General features: G+C 41.5%; 1 protein-coding gene and 1 long non-coding RNA gene across 5 annotated transcripts in view; one reads left to right on the forward strand and one right to left on the reverse strand.

Annotated features, from left to right (window-relative positions):
* Positions 1-627: 627 nt before the first annotated feature.
* LOC143171855 (uncharacterized) lies at positions 628-16,814 on the reverse strand. 2 transcript variants are annotated; one of them, XR_012997229.1, is made up of 4 exons: positions 16,754-16,814; positions 10,897-10,946; positions 2,408-2,558; positions 628-1,405 (listed from the first exon to the last, which is right to left on the reverse strand). It is a non-coding gene; the product is annotated as an uncharacterized LOC143171855 (long non-coding RNA). The 2 variants fall into 2 exon arrangements; XR_012997226.1 differs by having other exon boundaries at positions 16,714-16,773.
* Positions 16,638-17,246, forward strand: part of ANKRD10 (ankyrin repeat domain 10) — a 38,572-nt gene continuing 37,963 nt past the window's right edge. For all 3 annotated transcript variants that reach the window (XM_076360930.1, XM_076360937.1, XM_076360947.1), the window contains exon 1: positions 16,638-16,861. In XM_076360930.1, coding sequence (XP_076217045.1) covers positions 16,661-16,861 — 201 coding nt within the window. In that variant the 5' untranslated portion in view covers positions 16,638-16,660. The remainder of the gene's footprint in view (positions 16,862-17,246) is intronic.

Raw genomic sequence — 17,246 nt, forward strand, 5'->3', positions numbered from 1 at the left:
TGATAAGTTAGCCAGAATCTGTGTCAGTTGCCAAGGGAAGGGAATATATAGTCCTCCAAGTGACATCTGTTTCACCAGAAGCCCTTTTCTCTCTGAACAATGTTTCTGTTTAATCTCAGCCACACTTGTTAAGAGTAGCGTTTAAAAGACAAACCAATGAAAAATGTTAGAAAGTATTGGAAGGGAAGGGAAACATAATGATGGTCAGCATAAGGGTACATTTCACAGACCTATGGAGAATCCTTTTAGTATTAAAATGACTAGAATATTGGAAGAAAATTGTAGGTGCTCTGGCGATACAGGCAATCTCATGGCAGATGAAGTCACCAAGGGATAAAGTGAACCACAAAGGACTCAGTATAACTTAGCCCAAGACAACAGCTGTGCTCCTAAAGAGAACACTGGAGGGAAAGGCACAACTGAATGATTAATAAGATAACGCCTTTTCATATTGTGGTGGGTTGACCCTGGCTGGATGCCAGGTGCCCACCAAAGCCGCTCTATCACTCCTCTCCTCAGCTGGACAGGGGAGAGAAAATATATCGAAAGGCTCGTGGGTCGAGATAAGGACAGGGAGAGATCATTCACTAATTACCGTCACGGGCAAAACAGACTCGACTTGGGGAAAATTAATTTAATTTATTACCAATCAAATCAGAGTAGGGTAATGAGAAATAAAAACTAAATCTTAAAACACCTTCCCCCCCCCCCTTCTTCCCGGGCTCAACTTCACTCCCAAGTTCTCTACCTCCTCCCCCACAAGTGGCGCAGGGGGACAGAGAATGGGGGTTGCGGTCAGTTCATCACATGTTGTCTCTGCCGCTCCTTCCTCCTCAGGGGGAGGACTCCTCACACTCTTCCCCTGCTCCAGCGTGGGGTCCCTCCCACAGGAGACAGTCCTCCACGAACTTCTCCAGCATGAGTCCTTCCCACAGGCTGCAGTTCTTCACGAACTGCTCCAGCACGGGTCCCTTCCATGGGGTGCAGTCCCTCAGGAACAGACTGCGCCAGCGTGGGTCCCCCACGGGGTCACAAGTCCTGACAGCAAACCTGCTCCAGCGTGGGCTCCTCTTTCCATGGGTCCACAGGTCCTGCCAGGAGCCTGCTGCAGTGCGGGCTTCCCACGGGGTCACAGCCTCTTTCGGGCATCCACCTGCTCCAGCATGGGGTCCTCCATGGGCTGCAGGTGGGTATCTGCTCCACCATTAACCTCCATGTCCCCTCCTGCAGGGGGACAGCCTGCCTCACCACGGTCTTCACCGCGGGCTGCAGGGGAATCTCTGCTCCAGCGCCTGGAGCACCTCCTCCCCCTCTGTCTTCACTGACCTTGGATAAGGAACTTATTACACAAGACCTGCCCTGGCAGAGCTCTTTAGCGTTTGGTCAGAATGGTCCGGATAGGTGGCTAGAGGTGAGAAACATAAAGTTAGGCTCAAACAATCATTAGGATTTTCCTTCCTGATTCTCATTTCCAGGAGACATCCCATTAATTTGAGACTCTAGCACTGTGCCCATTCCCAAACTGTCTGCTAGCTACATCTCCCTTCAGAAGCTCTGCTTCTAAATGCACTATAGGCCTGATCCCTGATTATCCTTACAATTCCCCAGTGAATTTCTGAATTCATATTCCAGTTTTAGTTAAGCTTTTCCCCAAAACTGAAAAGGTGAAATACACTCTCTTTCCATCCCAACCCCTAAACATTTTGGAAAGCATGCATATTCCCAGATAAGGTTCCAAATACGCATGGTATGTGCATAACTTTGACTTCTGAGGTCACACACCTCATCACATTTAGTCTAGAATCCTTAAAAACATCAACAGTGGCGTGCATCCTTTTTTTTTTTTTTAGCATTTTTGGTGAAAACTGAAGGTTGATCTGACATTGACAATGAACCGTAAAGATTTCAGTCTTTGGTCAAGGCTGAGACAGACTGGCAGGGCAGTGATTCTCAACACTGTATTCCTGCTGCTGTCTTTGCCCTTTCTGTTGTTATACAAGGGATGAACTTGATTTCTCAGTCAAGTACCATCAAAAACTACACGCTAGTTCTACAAACTGATTAGGTCGAGCACTACATCTAATCTTGGATATTTTTAAACCCAAATAGGTGCCTTGGCTCATCTATAGTGCAGCGTGGGGAGTGTAAGGGAATCCCAAGTCAGAGTGAGCAGTTTTAAGCAGCAGATTTTCTCCCTGGCCTCCCCCAAGAGTGGATATGGATCCACTTGATCCATCGTAGTGGCAGCTGGACAAGAGCAAACTGGATGTAGACCAGAAGAGTGCCACAGTGTAAATCTTTTTAGATGGGAATTCAAAACAGCCAGTATGCTGAATTTGGACTGCCTGAACTAGCCAGTAGCGATGCTGGGGGAAGGAGCATCACATACATCTTACACCATATGTACCTCCAAAATTGATGGGCCTTAATCTCAGCTCCAGTGAGGTGAGTGCTAGTAATTAGTCACCAACGTTGCTCCCTTCAAAAGGCAGCAGAAATACTTCTAGAAGAGGAGAAAACGCGACAGTGCCGCTTTTCCTTCGGAGAATAGCTATCACCTGGTGAGAGAACAGGAATCCACAAGTTCAAGGTCACACATAGAAAAAAAAAATCAGAAATACGATTATTTAAAAGTCAAAAAATATTCCTGCTTAATTCTGACATACAGGTGAACAATTAATTGTTTAGGTTATGATTTATTAAACTTGAACACAAATCATAAATTGCATTAAGCTAAGAAAACAGGTTAATAAATGTTACCTCCTATTACCAAGATTTCACATAATGTCACACTTGCAGAAAGCAAAGAACTATTGTTTTGTATGACTGTATGTATCACAACTGCCTGGAATTCTTTCAATACCAATTTGCTTATAGCACCAAATTTTGGGGTTATTTGAGCCAAATGGCTCTTATCCACACACAAGGCTTTATTTTCCTAGCATTTCATTGAGGAAAAAAACCAAAGCATTTCCCAAACATACAACAGACTTCTAGCTTGTACTTTGTTTGTTTGTCCTTTTTTTGCAGTGGTAATATGCCTTATGATATGAATACGTTACAGCTTTAGTATCAAAGATTTTTCATGCTTGATGTATTGGAGAAACTCGTAAGCTTTTGTTTATGTATTTCTATGCCCCCAGCTTTTGTAGTAGCTGAGCACATCACATAAATTATACTTAGCCTCACAAACCTTGGGGAAATATGGAGTCCCAGCAGTTCTCCTAGACTTTGTTTTCCCAATGAATATGGACCTAGGTGCAGACCCACAAAAGTTTTTAAGAAAGTAACTGCTATTTGAAGTGGGTTTCAGCTGCTATCAATAGGAGCAAGAAGCCTTTGTGGATCTGGACCAGTGTGTCTTATCCAGGATAATGTAAGAAATCTGTAACAGTGGATGAACCAAACCTGTTCTACCATAATGCAGGCTGGTACCCTAACTACTTGGATATTCCTCAAATAATTGAAAGTCAAAGCTGATTTGCAAGTTTGGTCATCCATTTCATTACTGTGATAAGCAGACAATTATTCCCCACGCAGGGAGAAAATTACATGTGTTTCAAAAAAGATAACACATTTTAGACACGGTGCTATCTGTCATTTTAAAACCTGGCACGGCTAAAAATTTCAGCATTGACTTTCATGCCAACATGTGCTATCAGACAGTCTCTCATGTCCTGTCTGATTGCTTAAAATAACACATTGCCACTCCTTTGGGGTGACACAATTACTTTATGTTGATATAAATAATGGCTGTGGTTTAAGCTTCCTTGTAAGATGCTCCATAAAGCCTGCTAGGTTTAATTTCACAAACTTCTTCAGAATGGCAGCACCAAAACTAAACAAAACACATCTTCTTTTCTCCCTAAAATGTCCGTGTATCTGTCAGAGAAAGTCCGCTCAATAAAAAGAATATCTGCATGTTAGGATACTAGATTTTGATACAAGAATGTCGCTACTACAGCTGGAGTGAGAGCATCTGCTAGAATAAAAACTACTACATGGAGATGCTTCCAGGTTAACATGCTGGTTTGCACCGCCTAAAGCTTTTGCTTTCAGGCCAGCGTTTACTCTTGGTACTTTCTGCTCAGAACCGTGTTATTTCAGAAAGTATTCTAATATGCCTAGCAGACAGGGGAAAATGTACTCAAGTTGCACATAAGGCAAGGTCTTCACAGCAACAGACTACATAGCTGAATTTGTGCTGTAACTGTTTCTTCAGTCCAGCCAACTAGTTATCGCTGGCACAGATTTATCTAGTAAAATTACCAATCTAATTAACAAAGTCAGTATTTTAGTTTAAAGCTGTTCTGTTATTTTGGTGAGGTCAGTGAAAATTCACCTCATTCCAATTAGATCAGAACCTGGACTTCGACATTGCAGAAGAGATGGCACTGGTGAAGGACAGGCTGGCGTCTGCAAGAACCGAGGGTGTTCAATAGGCTTTTAGCAGCGGTTAGCTGGTTTAAATGATGTCTAGCATCTACTGGACATGGTAAAAAATATGCTATGCTTCTCAAGATCAAATTTAAAGTCTTATAAAAAGAAAAAGGAATAAATAGTCCTCTGTTATAATACAATACCAAAGTAAATGACAAAAAGAGACAACACTCATCTGGAGGTGAATTCACGGGAAATATCACTGACTAACTTCCACCAGGCTCTCACGCTGTATATTCAGTACCATGCATATGATATCCGAAAGCTTTTCAGGGTACAAACAGAGCTCATATTCCTGCATAGATGTATGAAAAGTCTCTCTGTACCAAAAGGATTTTATTTTTAGCAAATCAGTAGTTTACTAGTGAAGCAAAAGGTTTCAATCAAGTAAATTAGACATTCATTCAATATGCCAAAGTGGAGAAAGAAGCAGGGAGACAAATAGTTTCTTGTTTGGATGAATTTCCAGATGATGGCATTACAACATTCTCTTCCAGCCAGATTCTGCCATTTAACTATTTCACAGTACAGTTCAAAAATGCCTTCCTTACTGTTTTGAGTAAAACAATTTCTGACTGCAAACTCAGTGTAATCCCAGTTAATAGGAACAAAAAAAATCTACACAAAGTACAAAGGTACCTTTAAGGCTGACCTGCTATAAGCCTTCCATAAACAGTGGACGGCACTGATTTATTCCTAGGGAAAATCTTACCCTACTTCTTGTTTATTAATATGGACGAGCTGACCTCGGTAAAAAAACGTATCTATGACTACAAATTCACCTAGCAACAAGAAATTTCTCAAAGTTGAATCCAGGTAATTCTAATAAACTTCTAATAATAAATAATAATATAATTATTATATTATATTATATATATTCTATTTTATATATTATATATAATATATAAAATATATATAATAACTTATAATAATAAATTCTAATAAACTCAGTTCAGTTCTGTTAAGTGAGGATACACTGATACTTTTCAACAGTTTTCGTAGAGTTTAGACATTAGAGGGCAGGTTATACTTTAAAAATGTACTCTCTTCCAAGCAGTCCATTCTCACATTTCATCCTCTTTTAACTTCATTACATTCCACATTTCTTAGAATGCGTATTTATTCTCCTCAGAATATACTACAATTGCCAAAACTCTTGACTTTTACACTTCTTAACATCAAAAAATTGCACAATTGCATCAGTCTGGGATCTACGTCCGATTTCAGTTTCACCAAAGTAAATCCATGTTTTTGCGGAAACATACAAAAAAATAAGCTTTTGCTTCAAGTCCCTCTCAAATATGTAGAGACAGAGGTCAGGCTGCAGTTCCTGATGCCTGGGGTGGTTGTCTTCAGAGATGCACAGAGACTCAATTTTTTGAAGGAGACTTTCTGCATCCTAACAGGTACGGAAATGAGGCAGGTTAACTATGCAACCACTATTATTTTAATTGTTATGTTTAATCCATTATCTTTCAGAATCCTGTACATTTAAAGGCTTACTTTCCTATATAGCAGCAGATTATTTGTGTCAAAAATAATCCCATATATATTTTGTCTCTCTTATTCCAGTGCTCAGAACAATCACTGCTGTCATACCAGCATCACTTCTGGAGGGAAGATAGTTTCATTCACTTGCTTTTAACTTATTTCCTAAGCAAGAATCCTCTCCTATTTCTTCCATTACAGAGACTGTGTCTCCCTTACTAGATGCAAGATAGAGAACAGTAATTACAATAGAAAGTAAAGATCTATGATTATGTCTGAGAATTATTGTTGCTTACATCAGTTCAAACATAATCTTACGTGAAGATTATGTCAAAATCTTACATGGTATGATACCTTTGATTTCTCTACTTATGATATCTACAACCATGGTGTTTCGTTCAATGAAGTAATTTTCTCAAACAGTGAGATGCCATCTGACTTTTTGATCTTATGTAGAGTGACACTGGAAATAATTTTTCCATCTCAAGAAAAATGTCATTTTTTAAAGTCTTCTCTTTACTTGGGGAGAAAAAGTAAAAATATCATTAAAAGCTTAAGAAATGAAAAGCAACTTAAGCATCTTATTTAACAATTTAAAAACATTTCATTTTGAATTTGATGTTTTGAACTATTTTAATAATTCTAAAGAAACCAGATTTTCATCTAAAAATGTTACACTTCCAGTTTTAAAGCAAAGAAAGCATATTCTGAATGAACCCCCCCCACACATTTTTAGTCAAAAAGTTGGATTTTTCCCCAGTTAATTGGTATTCTCTGATTGAAAATTCTATCAGGTCTGATTTTAATCCAATGGCTCAAATACTTTCCCAAAATAATTTACATTGTCTTCCCAAACCAGCTGTAGTAAAAACTATTACTAATCCCACCTCTCCTTTTCTCAGTCTACCTCCCATTCCAGCAGGAATAACTATTAGCCTCACTTCAAACCCCAGTTCCAGGTTTGCATTTTCCTAGAACAGTCTTTTCTTCAACTCCAAGGAATACAATAAACCTCAAATAGCACTTTCTAAAGTAAGACTTTGCCTGCTAGTTGCAATATGTAAATGAATTTACCAGAAACTACAGATTTCATACGTTTTTGGCTTCAATCAATATTCTAGACAAATAGCAATCCAATCAAACTTGTAACATTTTTCTATATTTTCAGCAAATGATGGTGATCCTTGGCCTTGATGTTACATTTAGTTATTAACAACTGCAGTAGATAGATGGCTATCCAAGTTGAATCACACATAACATTATTCAGTATTATTAAGGAAATAGAACTTTACAAATTATGACTGAGGCTTGTGTTTATACATAACTTTTGGTTTAACTAAGATTGCTTTTTTAAAAATATACTTAATTAAATTGATACAAGCGTCAGTGAGCTAATCTATATAAAATAAATTTGCTGACATCTACTCAGGATTGTGTGGATTAATCAAACTCTAAAACTGGTAAGTGCCATTGTGTATCAGCAAAGAGGTGAAGAAATCAGACTGATGTATCATCTAAACGTTGTCCCTCCAAGTCAAGTTTGAAGTCCAGGAGCAAAGGACAGGGATGCTTCACTTTTGTGCCTGGAATGCACAGAGTTCCCAGGGATCACATTTTAATGAAAATCATTTAAAAAAAATAAATCACTTTTAGTATTCATTTAGGAAGCAGTTCTACTAAGAGTCACATTTCAGAGGATATGCTGTTGATTGCAGTTTAAAGCAAAATTCAAGAGTGCAGATTAGAGCTCTGAGCAAGAGCTCAGAGGACTAGCAAATATTGGGGTGGATTGACTAGTAGGGGACACAGACTGAACATATCAAGTTTAATCCCGTATGAATAGATAGATGTGGTATTTTAATTCTGAAGATTTGGTAGAATCAGAAATCTGATAGAATGAAAAGATTTCTCTGAGTGAAAACACGTATAATGAAGTACGTGTCAAGTTTTACTCAAAAGGTAACGTTTCTAAACAAGTAGAAGAAAAATTATCACAGAAGTATAGACGCATCTTTAACTTCAGCTTTTCAAGGCACTATTACAGCAACATTTTATTGCAAAAGAGACAACCACAAGATGGCTCCTTTCATACGATGCTAGCTAAAATAGAAACCTATTCTGTTAACACAGGCTGCTTAGTCTTTTCACTCCCTTTCATGAACAACTGAAACACGAGGCACCACCCTCTTTGACAAAAAGATGGTGCTACAATTGCTTTATTAAATCACGTTTTGGGGAGGAGCATGCTCCTTCTTAAATGAGTAAGGACTAAACCTCTCAAATACAAGCATCTAATCTCACTGAACAGGGTGCAGGTTTCAAGAACACTTGCCAGGCTCAGACACAGACATTTCACACTCTTCACTTTTCTCAAGATTTTTGTTTGTTCTCTTTGGAAGAGGGTATGGCATCTTCCCCTTTATTAAATATTTTTCCATGGAAAGATTTCCCGATTATTGAACTGTAAAATTATGACATGATTCATTAACTCCACATCCACGTAGATGCAATCGAGCTACTGATTTGGTGGTTGTTTCATTTAACATTTGAATAAATATTACATAATGTACTGCTTCAAGCTTCCATTCAACTGCAAAACAAAATTGTGCACGGAGTAATTATGGATAATGGGGTTCTTAACGGAAGAAAGTCTGGTTTGGTGTGGAAGGTTTGTTATGCGCAATTACACGGATGCCATACCAGATTCCCGGAGTCGCAATGTGCAGTGCTCTACTGTAACCTTCCTCTGGGTGCGAGTGCGCTGACGTTTTCATGGTATCCTTCGCATTCCTTACACCTCAAAAATACCTCAGAGCACAACACAAATGACATGAACGTGTCGCTTCCCCCATCGCTGAACAGTGGGCAACTACTTACCACTGCATGACAGCGGAGGAAGACAGCATCTCTAATGAAATATCAGGAGGAATTCAGGGAGTCACCGTGTCAATTATTTAAACAGGAACCTGAGCAAGACTCCTCCACACATTCGTGCGCTTTTTCAGATAAAAGTTATTTACTGAATGCAAGTTGTCAGGAATTCGGGTTTACATTCATCTTAAATGTAAAGATAAGTGGAGATATCATGAACTTTTGGCAGTCCTGTAACTCTCCCGAGAACTCCTACTTTTGAAGATGAGGGGATTGAAGGACCTTTCTATTGCTGTGCTTCAGGCTCAATATAAATGGGAAATGCAAACGGTTTGGTATTGATTTCTTACAGAACTATGTTTTTTTTGGCATTTTGTCTCTCAAGAAATGTTAATTTTCAGTTAAAACTGGTAAGGAACGTGGGAAAAAGAAGGGTAGTTTGTCAAAAAGCCAACAACTATAATTAACTCCCTTACTTTTTAGGCACTAGACCTCTCGGTTAAGCATGGTCCAGATGACTCACACGCACCAAGAAGAGAGTAGTTGCATGGAGGCAGAACTGACAAAGCCTTATGACGAATAAGGTCACTCTTCCCAGGCTCATAAAAGATGGCAGCTTTACAACTGTAGTGTAACAAATCTGGTTTTATTTATTACCTACAAAATCGCATCGTCTCCTAAGTAGTGAAGTTTTTAAAAAAGGCTTCTTTATGCATGAGTAAATATTTTTCTAATGAAATGTCGGTTTGTCTTGCAACCCAACCCTAGTTTATTTAATAGTGAGATAGCTTTCTCCAGGGAAGGCAGTCAGAAATGGGGGATGGGAATGGGAGAAGTTGGCTCTGGGTACGGGGCGCAGCTGCTCTTTGCTACTAGCCTGCAATGGAGTAATACATCAGTAATTATTTGAAAGTCAGACAGATTCCCTGCTTTCCTTGCCAGACAAAACTCTGAGAACTGAGGACTGGAAAGGAGGATAAAGGACTTTCAGTTTACTGGTTTTCCACTCATGGCTTTTTTTCCATGTTAGCAGCTACTGCTGCTATTAATTTTCTGATCTTTGTGCCTTCAGAGGCCTCACATACTATGCAAACTTAGTTTGAGCGCTTAAGCACTAATGCTTTTAAGTTTATTAAATTAATTTTTACAAAATGTTTCAGCTCTTTCTGCCAATGACTTCCATCTGAAAGAATAAAGTTTATTTCCTATTCTGTTTTAGGAGTGATCGCAACAGAACACTTGGTCTTCACTGAAGAAAGGTGAAGGCAGCAAAAAATCCAGATAAGAACAACATACTTCCAGTGGTACACCACTCAGGTGTGGTTTAATTTAACCAAAAATAGGAAGTAAACCTAATCTTTGAACTAGTCCCGGAAAATGATGAGTCAGAGTCTATTTATACTAGGAAAACAATGGAAAGTTTCCACCATTGCTAAAATAAATTCATGGCATCTAAAGAAATGTTTTATTTCCATGACAGTTCACTGAGAGTTTCGGGGGGGGGGGGGGGAAGGAAAAAAAATAGTGATGAATAATGTTTGAGTAAGTTTGTCCTTTTGCAAAATCCCCCTCAAAGATTCTAGATAGGAAAACAAATTGAAACACAAGCAGCTAGTATAATGCCCCGCAGACCCAGAACTGGATTCAGGCATAATAGAGGAGGCAGCCAGCAATTCTGTGACAACTTCCTCCAAAGACAGGAGGTTTTATGGGATTCAGGACCAGACAAAATGTGAGGAACTCCTTATGTGACTGGGCACATCCATGCAAATGACATTTATGGAGGTTCATTTGTCAGAACGTAGATGCCTAATGCAGCCTAAGAAGCCTTCGGACTCCCAAGATACCTGCTAGCTCTGTGCAGGCATGGCAGAGGACCTGCGTAAACTGATACCTTTCTGCAGCAGCAGCTGGCAACAGGGAAGAAGAACGCTCTTGGGCATCTCAAATGGCACTAGACATCTATGTCTGGGCAACTAAATAAAGCCCTAAGTGTTAACCAATGCAAGCATGCTACAGCAAGAATGGAAGGATTTGAATGAATGATGTATTCGATGAAATTCTACAGTATTTTTTTAACAACAGAAAAAAACCCACCTGACTTTGTTCTGTACAAGTAATTATAAAATGCTTCATATTCAACCTGTCTGAAAAGAAAAATGCGCAAATATAATTTATTTGTATCAGAATGGCACAGAGAAGGAGCTGAGTACATTACAGTTATGTAAGCCAGCAAATTCTTTTTCACAAAACATGGTTTTAAAATAATGTATTTACTTTCTAAATTTATACTTGTTAGACTCTATTGAATATTCAAGAAGTCCTCATTTACAGACCATTTTCTTTCTCAGCCTTTAGCCAAAAGAGAACATAAAAGCAAACTTAGCTAAAATAAAACCAGTCTCTTCTTCCACCCCGCTTTGCCTATAAACTCTTCTGTGTCTTTTTCTGTTTCTTTCTTAGGGGAAATTTAGTTCTGTTAAACGCCCCAACAAAACATGAAGTCTACCTCCTTGATCTGACAGAAACAAAGCCTCTCACTTCCCTCTAAAAGACCAGGAATAGAACTGAGGATGAAATTCATGCAAATAGGCCTGCAAATAACTATTTTTTTCAAATATACAAAAATGTGGGCTACTAAATTTAATAGGTGAACTCTTCTGAGTCACAAAAAATCAGGAACATATTTTTTGTGTAAACAATACTGTAAGCATACTATTTGTTGCATTCCATTAAAGAATTTCAGTTTATAAAATGTATTAAATGCTAAAATCTGTCTTTATACAAACCAGAAAATGCAGAGAACCTGAGATGTTATGTATTACTGCTTCCCTTTTTTCATAAAAGGTTGTAAATTACAGTTTAACCCATGACTGTCAGTTTCCTGACTTACGCTGTGTACAAATGGACCATAATAGCAGCTATGCTTGTCAGGGAAACCAAATCTATCATCCAGAAAGAAGTTAGAACCACGTAACAGATTTATATTATAGGTATCTGATCTTTGGGACAGAAAGATTGTCGAAAATATCTTTAAGATCTGTATTGTTCTGTATAGAAGTTAACCACGATAATGATAGACAAGTACAAAAGAATGAATTATAATGTAATTGTAATGAAATGTTAAAAAAGTTAAAACCAGAATTCCCATGTCCCCAGTTTCACAACATACAACAGCAGTTAAAGAAAACATTTTTAATTAAAATTTAATTCCTACTAAAATTAATTAACCTATGAAGCCCATTGCTAAAATATATTAAGGAAGTCAATGGAAAAGCAGAACATTAAAAAATACATATTTTTATCTGGGTAATGATTCACAATTTAAAAGCGAAAGAGAGACAGATGTGACTCCCCAAGTCATATGCCAACTACAGGCTGATTAAGGGATCAGTCTCATAAGGAGAGCACTGCGCTTTTCTATTTTGGAACTTTTGGTGTAGATGACTAGCAAGGAAATAAAAAAAGTTGACCTCATAATGAGGAATCTAGTCACGAAACTTAAGACACCAGGGTTCAGTTCCACGTGCTAAATTCCTGCACGGCATTGTTAAAGCCTCTTCCCTTCTCTGCGTTCTGCTTCCCCCTTTCTAAAAGGAGTAACAGCATTTGTCTGTCTTGCAGGGAGTGCTAGAAGGTAAAGACAGTGTCTATAAGGGAACGAGATAGACCACTGTCTTTATTTGCTATGGCAGTTTCTATATCCCAGGAAGAGATAAAAACCACATGCAAATCTTGAATATTAATCTTCTAAAGTTCAGGAATATTTAATTCTTGTTCATCTTCACTATAACCCACATTTTTAATATTTATTGCTTTTTATGATAGTTATAAACAACATGTGAGCGGCTATGTCAATGCTTATACACAACACGGTAAGCAGCAATTTGCTTGTTTTCAACCTAAGAAACTGTATTATTTAATACTAGGCATTCTGGTAACAACCATTTTTATAATATAAGTTGTGGTTTTGCGGTTTGCATTTTTTTTGTTTTTCTTTTTTCCTTTCAACTGTTCTATCATATGGGACCTTCCTTATTTAATCCCAAAATGAGGCATGCTGATGCAAAGTGTGAGCATCTGCCTAGCTATATATGGGGGAAAAAAAACCCATATAACCCAGAAACACAAGCACATGTAGGATGATGAACTCCTAGAGCTTGTGAAAACAAAGGCCAGATCCAACATAAGATGAACGTTTTTGTAAGGCAAAGGATAAGGTACTGAACTGAAAGTTGCTGTAGCTGCAAGTACTCCCTCCCCTGGCCAAAACATTTAGCTTTCCTATGCTTTAGTGTCACCATCTATAAAAGGGCTTATTTGTAATTCATCCTCCTTTACACATTATTCTGAGATCTATAACTCGGCAGCCTTGTAGAAGCCAAGTATTATTTTATTTTGGTGAAGATAAAATAACAGCTAGAGGATACAAATATTAGCTGCAGTAATTCCTAGTGTTGAAATTCCTCATCTGTATATTCATATCCTAGTGTTATATTTTTACCTCAAAGCACTTTGATTAATTGAGCTTCTTACCACCACTCAGGACATGATTTTATTATTCCCATTTTGCAGATGAAAAAAAAGAAATGAAATAAGCCTCTATAGTTTAAATAAGGGCACAATGAAGAAGACAGCTAAGGTCAAAACAAAAGTTTCTGAAAGCAAGCTTTCTATCTGTCCTGGTTTCGGCAGGGATAGAGTTAATTTCCTTCCTAGTAGCTGGTACAGTGCTGTGTTTTGGATTTAGGATGAGAACAATGTTGATAACACACCGATGTTTCAGTTGTTGCTAGGCAGTGCTTACACTAGTCAAGGCCTTTTCAGCTTCCCATGCTCTACCGACTGAGAAGGCTGGAGGGGCACAAGAAGCTGGGAGGGGGCACGGCCAGGACAGCTGACCCAAACTGGCCAGAGGGACATTCCATACTATGTGACGTCATGCTCAGTACATAAACTGGGGAAAGCTGGCCGGGGGTCCGCTGCTCGGGGGCTGGCTGGGCATCGGTCGGCGGGTGGTGAGCAATTGCACTGTGCATCACTTGCTTTGTGTAGTAGTATTATTATTATTTTATTTCAATTATTAAACTGTTTTTATCTCAACCCACAAGTTTTTCTCACTTCAACTCTTCCAATTCTCTCCCCCATCCCACCGGGGGGGGGGGGGGGGGGGGAGGAGTGAGCGAGCGGCTGGGTGGTGCTCAGTTGCCGACTGAGGTTAAACCACAACACTATCTTTATAGTCTCTGTCTTGATACTGCTATAAAAATATAACCACATATAAAGTTAATAATTTTTATGAATTCATAGCTTAATACGATAGTTCTTGATACCAGACTTGTGCTGCTTGTCCTAAGTACAGAGAGCCGTATGCTACTACTTGACTGTCCAGATCAAAACAAAACTTTGAGAACACAAGAAAGGTGTTTTGTTTTGCTATAATTTTTAAAGTCTAAATCCACAGTTTCTAGCTGAGGCCATCACTGTGATATTTTAAGGAAAATCTTAAGCCAAATCTGTTTGCTGTTGCAACAGCATTCTGGAAAGCACCTTCTCTACATGAGAGCAGTACAATCCAACCAAGCACCCAGTCAGTATCAGCACCTTTCCACAGTAGATGAATTCCCTAATCACCTCACTGAAGACTGAAAAATTACCCCACATGGCATATTTCTAATTCCAATTCCTTTTCTAAGATTTTACATATGCACAAAAAGACTATTTGCTGTGGGAAGCATATGTCAAGAGGGCGTTTTATGATGGGCTGTATTCCAGGGTGCAGTTCTTTCTGCTTGCAGGTAGGTGTTTTTCTTTGTGTTGGAATCTTATCTCTGAGGATTGGATATTGTACATACACAGTTTTAGCTATGCCAAAATCCAAAGAAGCCAAATAAATGTGAGGAACGCCTATGGAACCACAATACATACTTGCTGCGAGTAGTATATAAAAACATCATCAGGGACAGTTTCAGCAAAAGCTGTAAACTAACATTCATTTGTTAGCCCAACAATCCAGAGTTCCCCCTCAAAGATTACATGGAATAAAAAGCTATTTAAAAAAAAAAACCAACCCAAAAAACTACCATGTTTATACATTTCACTACTAGCTCAATCAGAAAAGTAATTAAGAAATCTATTTAAATCTATTTAAATCAAATAATTTCAGATAAACTGATAAATTCAGTTTCTACCCACCACAATACAAAATACGCATTTCTCATGCACAAAACCAGTTACGAATGTTTTATTTTTCCTAACTACTGTTTTTTCTTCCGTAAGAGAGAGAACCAACATACTGAGAAATCAGAACTCCTATATTAAGTAAAAGATGTTTCACAATACCTTAATGATCAATTTAACCTGATGTTAAAGAAAAGCTTTTAAAATGCCTAGGTCTCTTGGTACTTTCAGCAGAAATTACTTTGTACCGTCTTTGCCCCAGAACATAATTCCTGGCTTACATCACTTGATAGTATATACTGAAAAAGGAATATCCTTCAATTTTCAGGGGTACATGAACATACTTAGATTTATACAAACACATTACCATCAATTTAATTTTACTACTGTCAGAAAAGTAGTTCACAAATACTTTGGACAGAAAACAATAAGGGGCAACCAACATAAGTTTCCTAAAGTTTCTGTGGAGTCATTACTCAAGGACTGGTTTCTAGTTGCAATTAAAAATTTGGCATCGTCATTTTAATCAGACACTAACAAGGTTATCCTTTGGTTTGCAATCCATTATGCAACACAAACCCATAGCCACCTCCAAGCGCCGAGAGGTACTGTGAAAGCACTTACATGGGGTATGGGAACACCACAACTGAATATTCACATACCAGGTCAGGACCCCAACCAAGGAAATATATTACACACGTAAACAGCCCCTTTGAGTTGAGGGGGAGTCTGCTCAGGTGAACAAAAGTACTTGATGTCTGGAAGAGGGCTTGGTGAGGTATGGTTTGTTTCCATCGGATCTGCCGCCCTGTGTGCTTTTACGCAAACATTCCGTCTCCGTAACTACTGCTGCTAACCCCACAGGCGCTCTGGAGAGTTAATAACCCCATTGGATAGCGTTCAGATAAACTCGGCGTGTTAAAAAGCTAGCAGCGCATCCTCGAGGGAGGCCGACTCTGCTACCCCTAGCAAAGGCTGGGGAACGCTCGCGACGCTCCATGCCCCGCGGCACAGCCCTCTCCCCGGAGTTCACCTGCGTGGGGAGAGAAGCGGAAACACGGACCGTTCCTCTCGCCCCGCGGCGCAGGGGGAGCGAAAAAACACCGCGGCGCCGGCTGGCTTTCCCCGTCGAGCCCAGAGGCGCCGTCTCTCTCCGCCGGGGCGCCGGGGTCGAGGAGGCCGCTCCCGCCCTGCTCCGGAGGCTGCTACCAAACCAGCCTCCTCAGGCGGCAACAGCTCTCCCGCCTCGGGCAACGGAAAAAACGGACCGGCCGCGGGCGGGGCGCGCGCCAGCCTCCCGCCCCCTCCCCTCGCGGGTACCGGGGGGGGGGGGGGGGGGAAGGGGCGGCCGCGCGCTTCCCGCCGCGCCCTGCCTCGCGCTTACCCCGCCGGCGCTCCCCCCTTCCCCCCCCCCCCGCCTCGGCGCCCCGAGGGGCGCCCGGCTCCGCCCGTGAGGGGCGGGGCGGCGCGCGCGGCCCCGCCCCGCTTCCTTTGTGCTCGGGCAGCTAGCAGCAGCTGCAGTCGCCGCCGCTTCCAGCCTGGACAGCGCGCTCCGGCCCGCCCGCCCGCCCGCTTCTTTTCTCCCCCCCCTCCTTCCTATTCCCCCTCCCCTCGCCCCTGCTGCCGCCACCCCTCTCGCCGCTTTCCCCCCCCGCCCTGCCCGCCTTCCCGCTCGCCCGCCATGTCGCTGGGAGCCGGCCCCGAGGCGGGTTTCTCCAGCGAGGAGCTGCTGACCCTGCGCTTCCCCCTGCACCGCGCCTGCCGCGACGGGGACCTGCCCGCCTTGTGCGCGCTGCTCCAGAGCTCGCCCCGCTCCGACTTGGCCGCCGAGGACTCCTTCTACGGCTGGACGCCTATCCACTGGGCCGCGCACTTCGGCAAGGTGGGGCCTGGGCCGGCTCGGCCGGCGGAGCGAGGGCGGCGGCGGGAGCGGGGGGGGGGTGACGGGGAGGGAGGGCGCGAGTCCCGCTCGCGCGCAACGCGGCGCCATCTTTGTCCCTTGCGAGCGCTCTGACGGGAGGCGCCCGCCGCGCCGCTCCCCCTCGCTCCCCCCCCCCCCCCCCCCCCCCGCCTTCTGCTGCTCGCTGCTCCTCAGGGGATCGGGCGGGAGGGGAGAGCTGCGGCGCTTGGCTTCTTTCCTGTCCCCGCGGTCAGCGGGGCGGGGGTGGGGCAGATCACGGGGCTGGTGGCACCTGCTGTCCCCGAATCATTCATCCCCTCTCCGGCGGCGGTGGCGGGAGCGGCCCCTTTTTTCGCTGCCTTCCCGG

This window comes from Aptenodytes patagonicus, chromosome 1 (genome assembly GCF_965638725.1).
Source record: "Aptenodytes patagonicus chromosome 1, bAptPat1.pri.cur, whole genome shotgun sequence".
Classification (NCBI taxonomy): Eukaryota; Metazoa; Chordata; class Aves; order Sphenisciformes; family Spheniscidae; genus Aptenodytes; species Aptenodytes patagonicus.